Source organism: Sebastes umbrosus, chromosome 18 (genome assembly GCF_015220745.1).
Source record: "Sebastes umbrosus isolate fSebUmb1 chromosome 18, fSebUmb1.pri, whole genome shotgun sequence".
Classification (NCBI taxonomy): Eukaryota; Metazoa; Chordata; class Actinopteri; order Perciformes; family Sebastidae; genus Sebastes; species Sebastes umbrosus.
In genome coordinates this window covers 8,110,794-8,129,797 of record NC_051286.1, presented here as the reverse complement: position 1 = coordinate 8,129,797, position 19,004 = coordinate 8,110,794, and the positions used below count along the sequence as shown (strand labels likewise).

The following is a 19,004-nucleotide window of genomic DNA, read 5'->3' as shown; positions in this document are numbered from 1 at the left end:
CACAATTAATGTGTTTGTTTTTTTTGTACAAATTTAACAAATGAGATATAGTGAGCGTTATAGGTGCTAGTAGGCATGTTCCAGTCTTTATGCTAAACTAACTAACCAGCTGCTGGCTGTGGCTTCATATTTACTGTAAAGACATGAAAATGGTATCAATCTTCTAATCTAACTCTTGGCAAGAAAGCGAATAAGCATATTTCCAAAAATCTACTTTGGTTTTCAAAAGTAAAAGAAAACACCATCACATACTTCAAAGTTGGTAACTACTACTTTGAAAACAAGTTTGACAATTATGACACAAAAATATCTATCTTTGAATAAAGAAAATTATGCTTTCATTTCAAATAGAAATGACAGAATCAGATTTTTCTCAATTCTGTAAACAGCTACGTTAGATTTTTCTCTCTGCATGAACTCAAATAAAACAACTCACAGTGCTTCTAAAAGCTGATCAGGAGGAACCAAAAAGCGTCCGTTTGTTGGCCTGTGCAAACAAGTTGTTGCTTTGAGTCATCAAATCATTCATTCAGGGTTTTCCCATAAAACCTGAATGCAGCCTTTTTCTTCAAAAGCAGTAACATTTCTAAGCCTGCCTTTGTAACAAAAACATCTGATGATTGATTTATGATTACCGGTAAATAATTAAGAGGTACAAAGTAGTTCAATCTGTGAATGTTTGGTATCTGGTGCACTTCGGCACATTTGAGTTTAGAGCTTGCTTGTACCATTAATTGTACCGTGTGCTGACAGAATCAACCTTAGATAACTGTGCTTTACAAGAAATTGAGTTTTTATCTTCATGAATTTAAAAAAGGGGTGAAACACTTACTTTTTGTTTGTCCTGCGATCATTTTAACCTGCTGAAGAAAGAAAGAAATAAAGAAGGTTTGTTAGCACAGTGCAGTGTGAAGCTAAATCAAGCTAAATTGTTCTGCAAAGGGACAACGGGTGGAAAATAGCAATTTGCTAAAACCCAGTACATTACATCTCTCCTTGTTTTATATAAGCTTAATCTTCTTTGTGTATTGTCCCTGTTCAAATAAAGAAACAGAACATAACAAATGCTACAGATTTCTGCCAGAAACTGTAATAAGAACCAGTTCTTAGTATAGAAACATAAAACAGGTGCTACACAAACTCACTAACTCTGGACAGTCTTAACACAGTATTTATAAATGTCAAGACTTAACTGTGTTGAACGCGGGGCTGACCCCTGGTCTCCTGTCTGTCTGTCTGTCTGGCTGGCTGTTCGTGGGTCGGTGGGTTAGTACTGCGGGTTAGTATTCTTATAAGCGTTTAATCTGGGCTCGGGGAGCAGACCAGGAAGTAGTTCCACCGCTTGGGCTCTGCAGGCGGTCCTCTTGTAAAGAGGAGGGGCTCCATAAAGAGTGGCTAATGAGACGGCATGTTAATGAAGCCTGCAGACGAGAGAGAGAGCACCTGGAGAATAAGTGGAGTCGTGGAGAGACTGCGCACGTGGTCGCACAGACGCAGGAAGACATGCAGGAAAAGGCGCATTTAACGTCTTAGCAAATACCTCCTGATGATGGGATCAAGAGCGATTTTTATATGTGCAAAAAAAAAAACAAGATTCACTTCCATTATCAGGGGTCATATAGTACAGATTATTGATATATTTTATTAAAAATGAGCTAACTGATGTATTCCACCTATGATTGAAGTTTCTCTGTAGCCAATGCTGTATTATTAGTATTTAATTCTGATAAATTCATCTTAATATTTTCTGTCAGATGTTTGTAAAATCTGCTTCACTCTGCATGAAGCAGCCGTTTACCCACACAGAGGAACATCATGTCTTTTAACAGTGGTAGAAAGTACATTTATTCAAGTACTGTACATGTTTTAAGTACTTGTACTTTAGGTGAGTATTTCCAGTATACGGTACTTTATACTTCTACTCCAGCTTATAAAATAAGATGCACAAAATATTATCTTTCAGGACCTTAGGGGCAGCATAATTTAACACTCAGTTTAAAATGAGCACTTTTTTTTTACATTTTGCTGATGTTCTTTTACTCAAGAAGCATTTTGAACACATGACTTTTGCGTGTAACAGAGTTGTTAAAAGTTGATTGTTGTTGTTGGTTGTTATAATCTCACCCGTTCTTACCACCTTTTATGTGAAAATTGCCAAAAAAACAACTCTAAAATGAAGCGTGGAGTCAAAGGTGGAAATCATTTTTCATTCATTTGTTACCATTATTTACTCTACAATTTATTTTATTGTTTGGTGTTGGTTTTTGCATGATAAAGGGAACATTTTAAAATGCTCTACAAGCGTCTGGCTATAGATGTGTTAATTCAGCAATACTGAAATCAATTTCAAGAACCCCATGTTAGTCCTCGTGCAAAGGTGAAGCATTAGAGTGATCGTGTTAGTGTGAAGTTTTGTTAGAGCGAGTAAAGAAAGGAGTAGTGTGAAAAGGAAACATGAGGATATTATCTTACCTCTGTCCTTCCCGTTCAGCAATCTCTCCTCTTCCTCTCGAACATCATCTGGTCAGAAATGAGGGTAAAAAAAGTCAACATATGAACGTCTTGTATTTCTTGACCAATTTAATACCCAAAACTGTCAACAGCAAACACAATGTTTGTCTTAATTTGGGAAAGGTTGATCGTTAGAAGCTACAAAGATGTCAAAAAGATCATCTGCAGGATACTATGGAAGTGTCTGTACGTGTACGTATTTATGTATATGTGTGTATGTGTACCAGAGTGCAGCTCTTTGACCAGCGAGGACACAGTGTTGGTGATGGAGTCGGCTGCTACCAGAAGGTCGTTCCTCAGGTTCCTTCTCGGGCCTGTGATGGAGAGATGTTTACAGTATTGCAATATATTGAATCGTTACCCCTGTATCATGATACATATCGTATCGCCAGATTCTTGCAAACACACAGCCCTAGTCCCATAGTTGTTCATATATATGAAAGCTTATGTTAAAGAAAAAAATTGTTGAGCTGCTCAGAAAAGTGGTGGAACAACATGAAAACCTTGTTAGATTAGGACTAAATCCTACTAGAAACATCTCTCATGTGTGTCTCAAAGAGGTGAAAGTAAAAGGACCAAAGATGGTTCACTTCTTGTGTTTTGTTTTAGAGCTTTAACTGAACCAAATCCATCAGATCTGTATGTTACTTAATGTGCAAGACCATAAAAACAATAATTCCATTTACCCTGCTGTAAGCTCCAGACTTACCTTGGGCAAATGCTTCTTGTACGTCACCACCGACCCCAGCGAGTGAATCTTGAGGAGGGTACATGTGAGTCTGGGGAGATGCAGCACCTACAGAGCGGACGGTTGATGGGCTCGGTCGAGAAGGAGAGGCGTGAGAAGAGCCAGCCGCCTGCGCCTAAGAGATGGATTTATAAGGGACGGTTTATGACTTTCAGAAACATCTAACTTGTCATTTTTGTTGCAGCTGACATCATCTTCACAGAGTAGAAAAAGTTCTGGTAACTGCTGGAAAAAGGTGACCAAAATATTCAGGTCCCGATTGGAAAAATTAACCTTGGTTGTAAAGTTGATTTATTTTGATATTTAAAGGTTCTGCATGAATCCCACATTTACAGCACTGAGGGTCCAACACAAGGGGGATAAACTTACTGCCTGTCGCTGCTCCTCATCCTACAGGACCACAACATGGGCAGTTGGAAACAAACAGGGAGGAAAAGGATGGAAAAGAAGAGGTCAGACACAGTCAGAGCTGGAAAAAGGTGAAATTATTAAAGGAGGAAACAGCAGAGGGAAAAGTGAGGCTTGTTACTGTGAGGATAGACATAGGAAGGTGTGAAGAAAAAAGGGAAACTTTGCCCTCTAGTGTGTGACGATAAAAGTGTGTGTCACCTTGAGCAGCTTCATCAATCCCTCGAGCTGCACCATCAGTTCCCTCCTGCTCTCTTGCAGAGACGACATCCTCTGCTCCAGCTCATCTTTCCTTTGTCTGCAACACACACCAGCCCTTCATTACTGTCACATAACAGAGCGTCGGGAGGCAGCAACAAAAGAACCAGAGTGCAACAGGGACTCACAGGAGGCAGAAGACACAATTAAACTGAAATCATTTGAGCTTACAAAAGGTACAAGAATACAGAAAGGCAATAAGACAGAAAGCTGAAAACACTGAGAGCTCTGAGAGTGGATTTACTGGCCACATTTACACTTCTCATGTCACACATTTGATTTGGTACAAATTCATTTGCACTAAGCCACATAAACAGTATTGATTTCTGTTCGCCAGATCAAACATTTGGCATAAATGTAGGTAGGCTCTAAATCACTCCAGTCTGGGCTGCTTTGGTTGGTACCATGAGGTTTATGAGTGGATAAAACACAGTTGGGAAACTGCCAAAACTCCTCTCTCTCTCTCTGTCTCTCTCTGTCTCTCTCTCTCTCTTACACTTCTGCAGACAGTTGTCAAGTCGCCTGGTTAGCGAAATAAGAGACTCATGTCACTTTTGAGCGCAAGATCATCCCTCCCAGGAGAAACAGCAGAAGCGAGGTGAGAGCCTTGCATGAGAAAATGAAAATCGTAGAGCGATCAGATGGAAACACGGATGGTTGGAGATCGAAGGAACACAACGTCAGAAATCTTTGACATTTTCCTGTGTTGGTAGCTGACCTAGGGCTGTCGCAATAACCGCAGTATTGTTACACCGTGCTATTGACTGGTCAACCGCAGGGGATGGCAAGCAACCACCACAACCGCTATGTTTATATTTTTTCTTTCTTGAACTATTTGCAATGTGCTTTAATGTCCCATCCGGACCACACTATGCTACAAACCCCAGCAGCGTGACGACGCGCTAAGCATCTATTCTGCGCTGAGCGCTGCACGTTTCTTGTAGCCGAGAGTTGAAAAATGCTCAACTTTGGGTAAACGCTGTGCTCGTCGTTATCAGTTTTTACCCAGCTGTCCAATGGAGGAGGGGCGCGAAAAATACCACATAGACCAATCGTCACATCTTACATGTAAGCTACAAGAGCTGAACAACAACAACAACAATGGAGGAGAAATTAATACACATAGACCGGCGGGTCTGTCCTCTCTCCCTATGTGCTTCAGCCTTCCCTTCATCCAGAGCAAGTACTCTAACTTGTGCCAAATTATAGCAACCAGACGCAACCAAAGCGCCTCAGCTGAAAAACACACTGCACCACGTTGCCCTTTTGTGTTCTATTTAATGAATTTTAAAAGCAACATTATACGTAATAACAGCCTAACAATAAAGCTTATTGATATACAACTAAAATCTGGAAAGTAATTTGCAAAACAAAAAGGCAATAATATTGCATATCGCGCTGTTGAGCCAATCATTGTCACCGTGACAGCCCTAAGCCGACGAGAACATGAGAAGAACATCATGAGCCTCTCTCACAAGACCTTGAAACCAAACTTTGACATCTTGAAAACACAATCAAGTCTGATGTATGATGACTGGTTCTCAGATGGCAGACGCAGCAGGAACATTCATCATGATGAAAACGCTCTGGTGTAGACCACCAAGGCTTTCAAAGTATTTGAGAAGTACAAATTGAACCCAAACTGCATTCAAATGATACATTCGTAATATTTACTTTAGTGAGTTGTCAGTAAAAAGCCATGATTTATTTAAGAGTCGGCATATGTGACATCATACATCATACTAGGTGTTTACAATCTTTTTTTCCAAACAGTGTGTGGTCTGGATGTGACATTAAAGCAGGAGTGTCAACTCTTCTCGTTCCTGCATGGTTTCCCTAAACAAATGAAGTCTGAGTCATGCAGTAACTCCAGATCTGAGTCATTATAACCCCAAAGTAAAGCTGCCAACAGTGGGATTGACAGAAAGTTTAAAAAACACTTTATCTGTATTATTTAAAGTATTTTACTGGAAGTTTTCTCCAATAATGATGTCTTGTCCTGAATCTAGGCTGTAACCCCCCCACCCCCCACAAACCCCTTAACGGAACAGTGTGTTAGATCTGGCGGTATCTAGCGGTGAAGTTGCAGATTACAACTTCTCCTGAGTGCCAAGCGTGTTGGAGAGCTGCGGTGGCCGAAGCAAAACGCGAATAGCCCTCTCTAGAGCCATTTGTTGTAGGAGTAGAGTGCTTAGAGTGTGTGTGTACGTGGGAAGTGAGTGGTGAAGCAAGAGAGAAAGAGCAGTGGCGACGGGAGCGAGTAACGTTATCAACTCCGGCCCAAGCAGGAAAAGTTAACAGTGTTTGGTTTGTCTGTTCTGGGCTACTGTAGAAACATGCAACATTGCTCCCTATGTAGATATAAACAGGTCATTCTGAGCCAACAAAAACATGACGATTCTTATTTTTATGTGATTATACACTAAAGAAACTAAGAACTAAAGAAAACATACTTATTAATATCAATAGATCCCCCAAATTGTTACACACTGGTCCTTTAAAGAACGAGGATATGACCGAGACATTGATGCATTTGAGAACCCTCTTGCTAGTTAACGGTCCTGCACATAGATGAGATGTACAGGGTGGAAAATTCATATTAATAGCATGTGGCATGGAAGGCTGATGGGGGTAATTTACACATTGGATGAATAGTTACAGTATAAGGGTCATTTCAGGGTACAAAATGGGGATGCACTTAACAAATTAACATCAAATAGAGTGTAGGAGTGTAGTGACCTAATTATGGGTATTAGCTAATTTGTGTCATTAAGGTTGTTTCAGTTTTCACTACACATGCATATAATTTGTCGCACAATCAAAACAATGCTCCATTCATCACAGTACATTTTGAATATTGACAGAGATTGTGTCGCTTTTCTACAAAAACTTGCAGCGGCAGAATAAGTTCAAAGATGCTTTTAGGGCTGCAACTAACACTTATTTTCATTGTCGATTCACCTGTTGATTATTTTTTCTTGATTAATTGATTAGTTGTTTTGGTCTATAAAATGTCAGAAAATGGTGAAAAATGTGTATCAGTGTTTCCCAAAGCCCAAGATGACGTCCTCAAACGTCTTGTTTTGTCCACAACTCAAAGATATTCAGTTTACTGTCATAGAGGAGTAAAGAAACCAGAAAATATTCACATTTAAGAAGCTGGAATCAGAGAATTTAGACTTTTTTTTCTTAAAAAATAACTCAAAGCGATTAATCAATCATCAAAATAGTTGGCAACTAAATCGATTCATCAATTAATCGTTGCAGCTCTAGATGCTATAATCAAATAAATAAATCTATACATTGGGTTAAAGCTGCTCTGTGTCGCATTTAAAACTCCCAGTATCCTTCCATCATCATCAGCAACTCTGCAGAATTATTATTGCTTTAAAATCAAGACCCCCTCCTCTCTCTTGGAGTTTCTGTTTTTACTGAAATAGCATAAACATGTTGGAAGTGACTTTTACGTTGGCTTTTCACAAAGTCCACCATCTGTCACCGCCATCTGCCATAAAGAACTCTCCCTCTGCGCTGCAAAGCAACGTGGCAGATTTCTCGCCAAATCTGACACTGTGGCACACGACGTAGAAAAAAACGCAGGGCTGACAATCTTTTTGACTGTTTTTGAAAATGATGTTTGGGCATCATTTCTGTTTGTATGACAAAAAAATAATGGTTATAGTATGTATGTGTGTGCAGCAGCGGTGGTGGTGGAGTCTGTGTTTACCTGAGCAGACGAAGCTCGGCCAGCAGAGTTGGGTTGGTGGTGGCCTGGCATGTTGCATCATGCTCTACGCGGAGACGTTTGATCTCAGCCAAGATCTCTCTGGGAAATGAAAAACATACTGGTCAGCTATGGCTGGGAGGCTGGGGGAGCATTACATGGCTGAACAGACTGTGAAAAGACAAACACTCACACACTTCTGCAGATATATGGAGGAATGTACATGTTGGATTTAAGGAATATACTTTAAATCTGACAAGCAGTTGCATTTGGGAAATTTTGTACTTATGTAATTATAATAATAATTATTATTATTATTATTCATTTATATTAGTATTATTGAGTTTTTAGTGGGAATAAGTTGTATTTAAAATAATAATATTATATAAAGCAACTTTAAAATAAAGTATTAAAAATATATATATTTTTTTAATTCAATAAAAAAAAACGAGCAACAGTTTTACACCTGATAATAAACAACACATTTATTATTAGAACGTTTCATTTAAAATTGTATTATCCACTCAATAAGTGAATAAGTGCAAGGGTATAAAATTTACAAACTTTCAAAAAGTCCCAAAATGTTTGCCTTTGATTTTTGTGTCAAACTCTGAAACGACACTGATAAGTTGCATAATTTCTCTAATGTTTTTCCTAAATAAGACCAGTGTTTTCTAATAATGGGGTAAAACTGTGCTGAGACACCAGTGTAATCTCTATACAGTCACAAATACAACTACAATGTGACAGACTTACAAGAGCCAAGCTAAAAAGGTAATTAATTCAAATTGACAACTCATCCTCTACCTGTTTTTGCACTCCAGCTGAGCAATGAGCTCCCTCTTCTGTTTGTTCACATCAAAGTTGATGCTCCGGTTCGGTATCACCTGAAACACACACACACAACACTGAGTTACTGGAGCTCACTGATTGTGGGTCAGTCATCATCTGACAACCAAAAGATGATCTTAGTTTAGAAACAGATCACCCACAGTTGTGCACCAGAGCTCACAGAAGTACCTGATTGTGTATTTCTAATGTAGTGTGTGTGTGAGGAAACAAGGTGTTGTTGACTCACTCCTGTGCTGTCAGTCTCTGCCAGCCGGGAGGTGTAGCGGGCGATCAGTTTGTGCTCTTCATCTTCTCTCCTGGGACTGTCCACACTACTGCCAAACACAAATCAGCAACATAAACTAATGATCATTGCTATAACTCTTTCCACTCTTTAGAGCCTGTTATAATTTTTTTCTTGAGCTGTTAAATATTGACTCACAGTATGAATGTGTCAAATGTCCCCTGTAAGCAACTGCAGGTGACAAATGGGAGCCTATACTATTATAAGCAAAACTTTATAGTGCATTCTGCTCTCCAATCAAATGAAAGCCATGAACACAGCCTGCAGTAGTAGAAAATGTTGCCACTACGCTCCCAGCAGTAGAGGAACATGCCAACCACACACTGCCACTGTAACACAACCAATAAGTGGAATATGGATTGCTTTAATAGTGGAAAATTGTGTTCTGTAACATCTGCTGCCAGTTTCCAGCAATAATGCAAAAAAATGTATTTGTTAACATGTAATATGAATCTACTTTTTCAGTTTAACTACCTCCTAAAAGAACCAAAATGACGCTAAAATCAGGTCCAACATTTCCTTCAGTAAACAGTTAAATTCAAGCTCTGGTTTGGTGAGATGTTTAACATTTTATAAGATGTAAGAATATAATGTCAGTAATGAATCATTTATCCATCTGACCCTGGGAATGGAGGCTTTACAGTAAGACTTTATGCTGTAGGCAAACTTCTGATCAATGACTAAATGAGGCTAAAAGGATGCTGGACACAGCGATGATGCAGAAGCAGCAGTTGGGACGTTCTGTGTTTGAACTGTAACACATGACAGGGGCTGATTGTTTTTAAATCAATCTAATAGAGATTCAGTGCACAACCTGCAATCAAACAGCTCGGAGAGGATTTACACAGATTTCTTTTGTTTTTACTTGATCTTCACTATACTGATAATAAACTACACTGGAATACACTTAACTGGCTTAGGTCCCGATCAGACAGAGTGCATTTAAGCAGCCTAGGGTGGCTTTTTGTAATTGTTTTCAATGAGATGGAAGTGTTTGGCACCCTGCTTTTGTGTTGCTGCTTTTGTGTTACTGCTTTTGCGTTGCTGAGCGCTTCGCGTTTTTACAGGAGCACCCTGAACGCCTTGAGTTGAAAAAAATCCAACTCAAAGCGGAAAAACACCCAACGTCATTAACGTTTTTCTCATTGTGGTGACTTTTGCTAGATATGATCTGAACAGAAAACAGCAGGAGAAAAATCAGTGCAGTACTTGAGATTTTTGGTAAGTTGTTTTCTTTCATTTAAACTGTACTGTTAACTATTTGGGTTGTGTACAGGGTTTGTAATAAGGTAACATTAGCACTCATTTGGTGGTTGCCTAGCAACATATAAAATAAAAAACTTAAAAAAAACTGCAAAGCGTAACTGTACTGCACTCTCACCATGGGCTGGTCTGGAGGCGATTCACGTACGCAGCGATCAGAGCGTGTTCCTCGTTCATACGCTGAGCGGCTGCCAAACTGGACGAGGGAAAAACAGACGTGAATTTACATTATTCAGATTACAATGTATTCTCATTAACTATAGATCTCATATCTTGACATATTTCATTTATTTTCAAACAATAAAATGTGATTCCTTACATGTTTTCATTGTACTTTTATTGCTGTCATTCTGCTCACTCTGCATACGGTAAGATTTATCTTTTTTGGGAGGAGTTTGGCAATATAATGGAATGTATTTGTAAAATACGTACATCATATCAGACTGTCAGACTTTGGAACGATAAAATCTTTGTTTTCAGTCCTCCAACATTTGGATGGAAAGGGCTATTCAATGTCTAACTTTAGAAAATAGCAACTAAAAACTTGTTAAGTAATTAGTAAATATATTTTTTTTTTCCATGAAGCAGACAAGGTAAAAAGTGACATCCAGGAAACCACATCATGTAGATCTTTAATTTAATTAATTTAAAGATGTCTTTCTTTTCAAATGCCATCTGTTTTATTACTCTGGTCACTTTTGGGCTGCAACTAAGAATCATTTTTATAATCGATGAATGTGTCAACAGTTTTTCTGATTAAACATTAATCATTTGCTCCACAAAATGTGAAAAGTACAATGACCGAGAGCTCAACGCGCTGCACCTTGACAAAAAGAGAGGAAATGGATATGTATATGTTTTCTTGGGTTGTAGCACGTTGAGCACTCTCAGCCACCGTAGAAAACTGTGCAACACAATTTTCTATCTTCAAATGTCTTGTTTTATCAGAGGAACAGTCCAAAACCCCAAAATGTTCAATACACTGTCACATAAAAGCAGCAAAATCCACATAATTTAAAAGATAACTATTTTTTTTACTTCATGTTGTTACTAATTGCTGCATAAGAGACTCAAATTTTACTCTCATCAAGTCTAATCAGTGAAATAAAATTGACAATTGGTGTAAAGTTTATGCAGAGTAATTTACAAGGAACAAGGGAATGAAGCAAGCTATTAAAAATCCATTTATGCTGACTGAAACAAGTCATTACCCATTCAACCTGTGGCTTTAAACTCCAGAAAATTGTCTAATCAGACAGAACAAAATATATCAAACACTAAATTGGTGTTTTCTAACTCTCAATGTCAGTCTTTACCTCTTGGCGGACTCGGGCACTGAGGCGGACAGCATCATGGCTTCACTGGTGTTCCCAGTGGGGCGAGAGGGGCTGCACACACAAACATAATGTATTATCAACAGTGTAAACACAGAGTATTGATAACAACATTAAATCATTAAAACACAAAGTCCTGCCTGTCCAGAAAACACACATTCTTACACACACACACACACACACACAAACTCTCTCTCACGTGCTTTTGAGTGCAGTCATGCAATAGTGAATTGCAGTCTGTGCAAACACAGACAGGGCAAAGATCACCAGAGAGAGAGGGAGAGAATGAATGCAGAACCAGAGGGAAAAAAGACAGAAATTCAGAAGAATTAAAGTTTGAGAGAGGAATAAACCTGATGCAGCATTATAAGTATAAACATACTCACATCTGTGATAAGTGCAGTCTCTCTGTGAGTGTGTGTGCTGGCCTGATTATGTGTCCAGTGCTTGGAGGTCTGTAATGACCCAGTCTGCCGATGTTTGGGAAATCAAACCGTGTGGATCCGCCACGAGGGGCGGAGCGACCAAACTATAGAGGTGGGACCTTTGAGGTCTCGTGTTATCTGAAGTTTTTGTGTACATGTAGCTGTAGCGGTGATAACACACCAAAATGTTATTGTAGGTCGAGAGTCTGCGACTTAGTGGTAAATGTTTCACTTTCTGTAATGAACAGGTACCATTTTCAGAGCTACAAAGCCCTTCAACTGCCTGACTGAACATTAACTAGTGCCTTATGCAGCATTAACGTTGTTTGTACTTCCATAAAGGGACGGGAAATAATTTAGTCTTTCAGAGGAATAGTAGTGTGACGAAATGGTCAAATTGAGTTGCAGGTTTTTAACATTTTGTTGCTTATTATTCCAAGAACATTGTTATTAAAAAGCAACAAAATAAGGTGTAAATATTTTTGACTCTTGAAATACCATGTGACATCATTTCCATCCATATTGCTGATCTAACAGTGCTGTTTATAGACGAATCCGGCGAGCGCTTTGTGTGTTCCGCCATCTAGCAGCACCGCCATTACTGCGGTGGCAAGTCGCAGTGACTCTACTGTCTGCTAATTGTGTTAACCGGTGACTTTCAGCCAAAAGTGTCTGTGGTTGCTCGTAGTAACTTACCTTAATGGTCGGCGCAGATAATAAACACAGATGAGTATGTATTTAAAACGGATTAAAGTCAAATTGAAGACTTTTACGAGGACACCTACATGTTTGTGTTTTCAACATCTCCCGTGAGAGTCAGTTAACACGGTTAGCAGCAGACACTTTTTACGTGTTCTGTTTGTGATGCAGACCGATTAATGATTCATTAGTGTGTGTGAGTGTGGGTGAGGTCTTACACTATGTTGGAAAGGTTGAGGGTCCTCACAGGTTCCTCTGAGTAAACAGGATGACGTTGCTCTCTGGACGACACACAGCCCAGAGTCCTGCCCAGGGCTCGGCCAAGCTTTGACGCCGGGGACTTCTACAAACACACGCACACAAACATCAAGTCATCATTCATAAACTGTGTGATCTTTGTGTTGTTGTTTTGCAGCAATGTTAACCGCGTTAAAGAGCAGGACTGAACTTCTTGAATAAAATAGATCAGGATGGATCGTTCCTGTTGAGTCTCACCAACATGCTCTTCTGTGTCATGTCCACTACAGTACAGTATTACATCTTCTCTGACTGATTATTGACAAGGTTTGATTGATGTTTTCCCTGTTTTTCCTCTCCAGGAAATCCTCGAGGACATGTGGGGGATAAATTGCTATGAAAATACAAAATATATAATATTTGAACTTGGAAGCAATTTTTTTTAAAATTCTAGCTTCAGTTTCTGATTATGTTTTTTAACACAGGTGCATGCAGCACACCTCATCTAAACAGGCAGGAGAGACGATGTCACTGTGTTTCCTTAGTGTAAAGTGTAGTGGCGAAGTGAAGCAGATAAACTGAGAATAAAATAGAGCCCAAAACTGAATCCTGCTGGAAATGATATGTAAAGCCTGCTGAGGATTATTAGGATGAGAAGACTCTGTTGGACAGGCAGGAGCTGCACTAGTGAAGAGATTTATCCCTGAAACATCAATAAGACAAATTATTCCAAGCCTGGCTGATGAATAATTCAACAACTATGTTTCCATCCATTAGAATGTCATTTCTTCATTGAAAACATTTCCCCCCTTCAGGCTAGAATTTTGAATATTACTGTAATGTTTTGGGATTGTAGCATTTCCATTCAGATTTTTGGAAATAAATACATCATAATGAGCAAAAAGCTAACAATATTTGGATGGAAATACACCTGTCCAAATTTATCAAGGGATATTTGAAAGTTTTGGATACATACAGTAAGGATGATCTTTAATCTCTTCAAATCCTTTACTTTAGAGCGGAGGTACTGGTATCATATAAAACTAGAAACCCTAAGGAGTCCATTGGAAGTTACGCTTAAAATTAGCAAAGAAAAACTGTCATAGCCATTTCCAAAGGGGTCCCTTCACCTCTCACCTCAAGATATTTGAATGAAAATGGGTTCTATGTGAGCCCATGATTCTTGCCGAAATCTCCAAATGTCGAAAGTTTTTGATACCAAATCACAGCATGGATTTTTCTTTGGTGTTCCTCAAGGTCTAGGTGTCATATTGTGGTATTTTGGAGGGATTATTGATGATTTTTATCAATTCTCGAAATGTAAAAAACAATTAAATTTAGCACCAAATCTATGTAACAAATGGTGTCAACCCAAAAATTGCTGCAACAACTTATGATACATAATAGAGCATGGGGAAGGAAATCATATACTTCTATCATAATGTTCTATACACTTTCATAATTTATTTTAATTAATTATTTATTCATTTCTGATTTGTGACTATAACAGCTTGACATACAGAGCTGAGCTGCATCTCAAATTAATCATCAGGTTTCCAGCTTTCAGATGATGTACACCACTTCAATGTGACATATACTGTTGACCTGCTATCTCCCCTAAAGACCCCCTGTACCCCCCTAAAAAAGACAAAAACTGGTCTATGGTAAAAAGAGGTAGAGTGGAAGAGGTTAAACTAATCCTAATTCTGACCTTAACCCTAAAACCAAGTCTTAACCCTTACAAAACAAAATGACAAAAATTGTCATGTCATGTGTCCCACTGTCAAGGTCTAAAATTCACTATGGTTCTCACAAAGATGGAGGTCCACACACACACACATACACACATGGAGTGCCCCCTGGTGTGATGAATGAGTAATCACACTGTGACTCACCCAGGACGAGTGCTCCTTCATCTGATGCTGGCTGCTGTGAGAGCCGCTGGCGTTGCTGCGCCAGAAGCAGTTTTGGCAGAGCTGGTAACCACGGCAACGGAGGCAGCGATAGCGGAAGCCCGTCATGCCGTTGCCACGACAGTAGGAGCATGACACGGGATGATAGACTGAGAGAGAGAGAAGAGAGGCAGAATCTGTCATCGATAGTTTTAGCTAAGCAACACAGATGAGTCTCACAAGTTATCTTATACTTATTTGTTTATATTGCAAACTTTTAATATAACAAATATTTTTGACAATGCCTCAAATTATTATATATTATTATAACTGTGCTAAAAATATGTCTGAAGCAGTGTTCCATTTCTACCCATTGCTCCCTTAAGTTTACTGGAATCTAAAATGATCTAAAAAACAATAAATTAAAAAAACCAAAAGGACAAACTTAGGTTTAAAAATGAACTTAGAAACTGGAGGCCAAATATATGTAAAAGTACACACCATGAAAACATGTATTGCTGCAATTTACTGCAGTGCAAGTAAATTTCAGACCATAAAAATTGCAAGCTGATATAAGTTTGTGTATATGTGTGTGTACCATGCTCCACGTTGGCCATGCGGTGCATGAGAGGCAGCCAGACAAGACACTGAGGAGGGTCAGATACGATGTCCAGGAACATGTTGAGCATCACCCTCTTCTACATCAACAATAACAAAAGACAAAACTCTTCAGGAACACAGAAAATACAATAAACAATAAAGCCCCCCAAAAAAAACATTAACCATTAGAATCAGATTCAGTTTTTATGATTAGGTTGTTGCAGAAACACAAAAATAATAATATAATACTGTTATTAGAAATAGCAGGCAAAAGAAAATTAGGTTTAATGTAAACTATGAAATACTGTAAATCTATATAATAAAAGACAGATGGATGAGGTGTGTGTAAGCGAACCTGTTGTGGGAAGCATGAGCGTGCTAAGGTGTGTGTGTAGCCAAAGGACGGTCCTTCATGTGCAGCGGTGGGCAGCTTGAGAGCCTCCCTCAGGAAACCATCAAACTTGGACTGGACTAACACGCCGCTGGAGTCAGATACCTGAGAAAACACATCTACACAAACACAATTGAAAAGAACGCATTAAATGATATTAATTTCCTGAAGACTTAACCCAAACATAACCACACTACATGCCTATACCAGACCCTTACCCTAACTTTAACTGAAATCTAAATCTTAACCTACATTTTAATGGTTGGCCTTGTGAGTCTCTATAAGGTGATTAATAAAAGAGCAGGTAAATTAACATGAGGACACAGCAGCATTGACCTGCATTTTCCATAAGGTGGCACATGTGCTACATGTATATATCTTGCTGAAATTCACACTAAAATATTGAGGGAACGTTGCAAAAAGTCCAAGTTATTAGACATAAATCCAGTAAAAAAAATGAAGTAAAACATTTTAATTAATGTTGATTAAAGTGCACAGTCCGTAATATATGAAAAAATACCAATAACTTAAATACAAAATGTATACTCTTGCTCCTGTTATGCTATCATTATCACTATTTCTATCTCTGTGTTTACACCCAACGCCTACATGTGAAATCAGTAGTTTATGCCCATTTTCTGGGGAATGTCTGAAGTGTTTCTGGGAAATGTAAGATAACAGATCTGTAACAGATTCCATGTCAGTCATAATGGTATCTTCTGGTACTCACAGCGGAGTTTATCTATCAGTTTCCCTCCACACAGTGTGGCCAGCATCGCCTTCACAGAGAGCACCGTCAGGCGACTGTCAGGCTCACTGAAACAAAACACATGTGACACTATAGTTCAGTATATGTCACCCTCACTTTTATATAAAATCACGTGATATTATCACATTTATGATCACATATCCTTCTGAAGCATCCACAGATTTCTCCGTAGTTACCTGTCAATGGCGGACAGCATGAACTCCATTAACAGGACGGTGCTCTCTTGCGGGTTGATGGTGTGTGTGGTGGGCAGGCGCTTGCTGAGCTGGTTGAACAGGGAGGACACCAAGTTCTCCAGTCTGGTCACAGAGATGCCGGCGTTCAGCTCTACAGCGTTCAGACCAGCATCCCGCACCGCCTCAATCACATTGTATATGTCGATCAGATGCACTGGAACGAGACGTGTCGAGTCAGTGAAATATTCACACACAGTGATTTTAAAAAGCTTATTTTAGTTTAAAAACATTTTCTGAAAACTTATTTAACCTAAACAGTTGGTGTGACAACTTGAAGAACAGGTGACAAGATATTTGACACATAGAAAAGTTTCTATATCTCAAACTTATTTTACAGAAAATGTCTGTATTAAGACTTTGAAATGTTGTTAAAATAGCACTAGAGAGCAACGATGATGCTGAAGGAGACCAGGGATGACTTACAGTTGCATCTCTTTTGTATGAATCGGAGCTTGCAGGCTGTTCGATATGTGGAGAGACAAATGGTATCCAAGTTCTGCTCCCCTGTAATGAAGAGAAAAAGACATTTACAAACTTACTTATCTGTAATGGAGAAAAAGAAAATCTCTGAGCTCATGACAATCTCATCAATCTCAGATGATAACCACTCAAAATAAACATTGTTCTTCTGCAAAATACCGAAACCAGAACAATCAAGGAAAGGAAAAATCCACCCTGGGTTCCTTCCAGAGGCCATGTTAAGGCTTATATGATGTGTCAAAGGTCACTCACCGAGCTCTACGAGGATCTGTCTTCCCTCTGCTTCTGCTGTGGTTGGAGTCCCCCTCCCTCTGTCTCTCTGTCCCCCCTCCTCCATCACCATCCTGCACAAAACAGCAGAAAAACTCAGCACCTGGGTCTCCATCAAAAGCACTGAAAACATCATGAAACACTTATATTTGTAAAGGGACCATGTAAACGAGTTGGTATACTAGAGTTAGCTTTAACCTAATTTTCTGACTGAGTGCATTTCTGTTTTGGTAATTCTTGTAATGTTGTCTGAAATGTTTCTGGTGGATGTGATTTGTTCAGCATTTTAAAAAGTGACTTAAAATTCAGATAAACCTTAGTTAAGGACTTCATAAGTGACTAAATAGACGGCAAATACAGGGACAAACCAGGCACTGTGTGACTGTGACACACAGGACAACTGTCTGCATACCGCCACACCCACCCACATACATACACACACACACACACTCTCACACACACACTCACTAGAGGTCGACAGCTCAGAGTCAAATTCAGGGCCACCAGAGGATGAGCTGAGTGCTTGGTAAATAAACACATTAATGAGAGCAGCTGAGGAAACCTGATCCGAAGGCTGGCATTTAGACTACTGGACAGAGATAAAGAGAGAGAGGGGGACTGTAACAGAAAGAAAGAAAGAAAGATAGATAGAAGGAAGGAAAGAAGGAAATAAAGAAAGAAAGATGGAAGGAAAGAAGGAAAGAAAGAAAAAGAAAGACAGAAGGAAGGAAAGAAGGAAAGAAAAAAAAACAGAAGGAAGGAAAGAAGGAAATAAAATAAAGACAGAAGGATGGAGGGAAGGAAAGAAAGAAAGAAAGAATGAAAGAAGGAAAGACAGAAGAAAGCAAAGAAAGAAAGACAGAAGGAAAGGAAAGAAGGAAAGACAGAAAGATAGAAGGAAGGAAAGAAGGAAATAAAATAAGACAGGAGGAAGGAAGTAGGGAAGGAAAGAAAGAAAGACAGAATGAATGAAAGAAGGAAAGACAAAAGAAAGGAAAGAAGGAAAGAAACAAAGAAAGAAAGAAAGACAGAAGGAAAGGAAAGAAGGAAAGACAAGAAAGGAAAGGAAAGGAAAGGAAACGAAAGAAAGAAAGACAGAGGGAATGGAAAGAAAGAAAGTTAGCTGTCAACCGCTGCTGTCAGGTGACACAGAAAACACCACAGGATATCAGTCGCCATGGTAACAGTTACACTACACCACAAAACTGAAACACGCACAGACACACACTAATATTTGCATTCCTAGTATAAATGTGGTGACAAGCCAACCCCCAAGTCACACACGCACGCACACACACACACACACACACACACACACACACAGACGCACAACACACACACACACACACACACCCACACACACACACACACACACACACACACACACACAAGCACAACACACACACACAACACACACATTCCAGAGGGGATTTGAAAGCTTCCCAGGAGACTTCATGCTTCACCCAGACAAAAGAAGGATTCCTCCTTTCAGTCACTCTCTCTCTCCCTCTCACACACACTCTCAGACACACACACTCTCTTTCTTACATCCCCGTACATCTTTATACAGCTGATTCAGTCTCAAGGCTGCTGATACCAGCTTGTTAAGTGTAACTTTCTTTCT

General features: G+C 39.2%; 1 protein-coding gene across 10 annotated transcripts in view; it reads right to left on the bottom strand.

Moving 5' to 3' along the window:
• The window catches only part of LOC119476904 (dystrobrevin beta-like), a 46,696-nt gene that overhangs the window by 14,950 nt on the left and 12,742 nt on the right, over positions 1-19,004 (bottom strand). For 4 of the 10 annotated variants that reach the window (XM_037750544.1, XM_037750547.1, XM_037750546.1 and 1 more), the window contains 20 exons: positions 17,363-17,454; positions 17,054-17,134; positions 16,571-16,784; positions 16,356-16,441; positions 15,590-15,744; positions 15,233-15,332; positions 14,638-14,804; positions 12,724-12,848; positions 11,364-11,435; positions 10,166-10,243; positions 8,728-8,815; positions 8,457-8,536; positions 7,653-7,751; positions 3,869-3,965; positions 3,629-3,649; positions 3,221-3,374; positions 2,736-2,825; positions 2,473-2,520; positions 1,194-1,421; positions 833-863 (listed from right to left, as the gene is read on the bottom strand). In XM_037750544.1, the coding sequence (XP_037606472.1) occupies positions 1,396-1,421; positions 2,473-2,520; positions 2,736-2,825; positions 3,221-3,374; positions 3,629-3,649; positions 3,869-3,965; positions 7,653-7,751; positions 8,457-8,536; positions 8,728-8,815; positions 10,166-10,243; positions 11,364-11,435; positions 12,724-12,848; positions 14,638-14,804; positions 15,233-15,332; positions 15,590-15,744; positions 16,356-16,441; positions 16,571-16,784; positions 17,054-17,134; positions 17,363-17,453 (1,872 nt within the window). In that variant the 5' untranslated portion in view covers position 17,454 and the 3' untranslated portion in view covers positions 833-863; positions 1,194-1,395. The remainder of the gene's footprint in view (positions 1-832; positions 864-1,193; positions 1,422-2,472; positions 2,521-2,735; positions 2,826-3,220; positions 3,375-3,628; positions 3,650-3,868; positions 3,966-7,652; positions 7,752-8,456; positions 8,537-8,727; positions 8,816-10,165; positions 10,244-11,363; positions 11,436-12,723; positions 12,849-14,637; positions 14,805-15,232; positions 15,333-15,589; positions 15,745-16,355; positions 16,442-16,570; positions 16,785-17,053; positions 17,135-17,362; positions 17,455-19,004) is intronic. The other 6 variants (XM_037750551.1, XM_037750545.1, XM_037750553.1 and 3 more) reach the window with 6 other exon arrangements.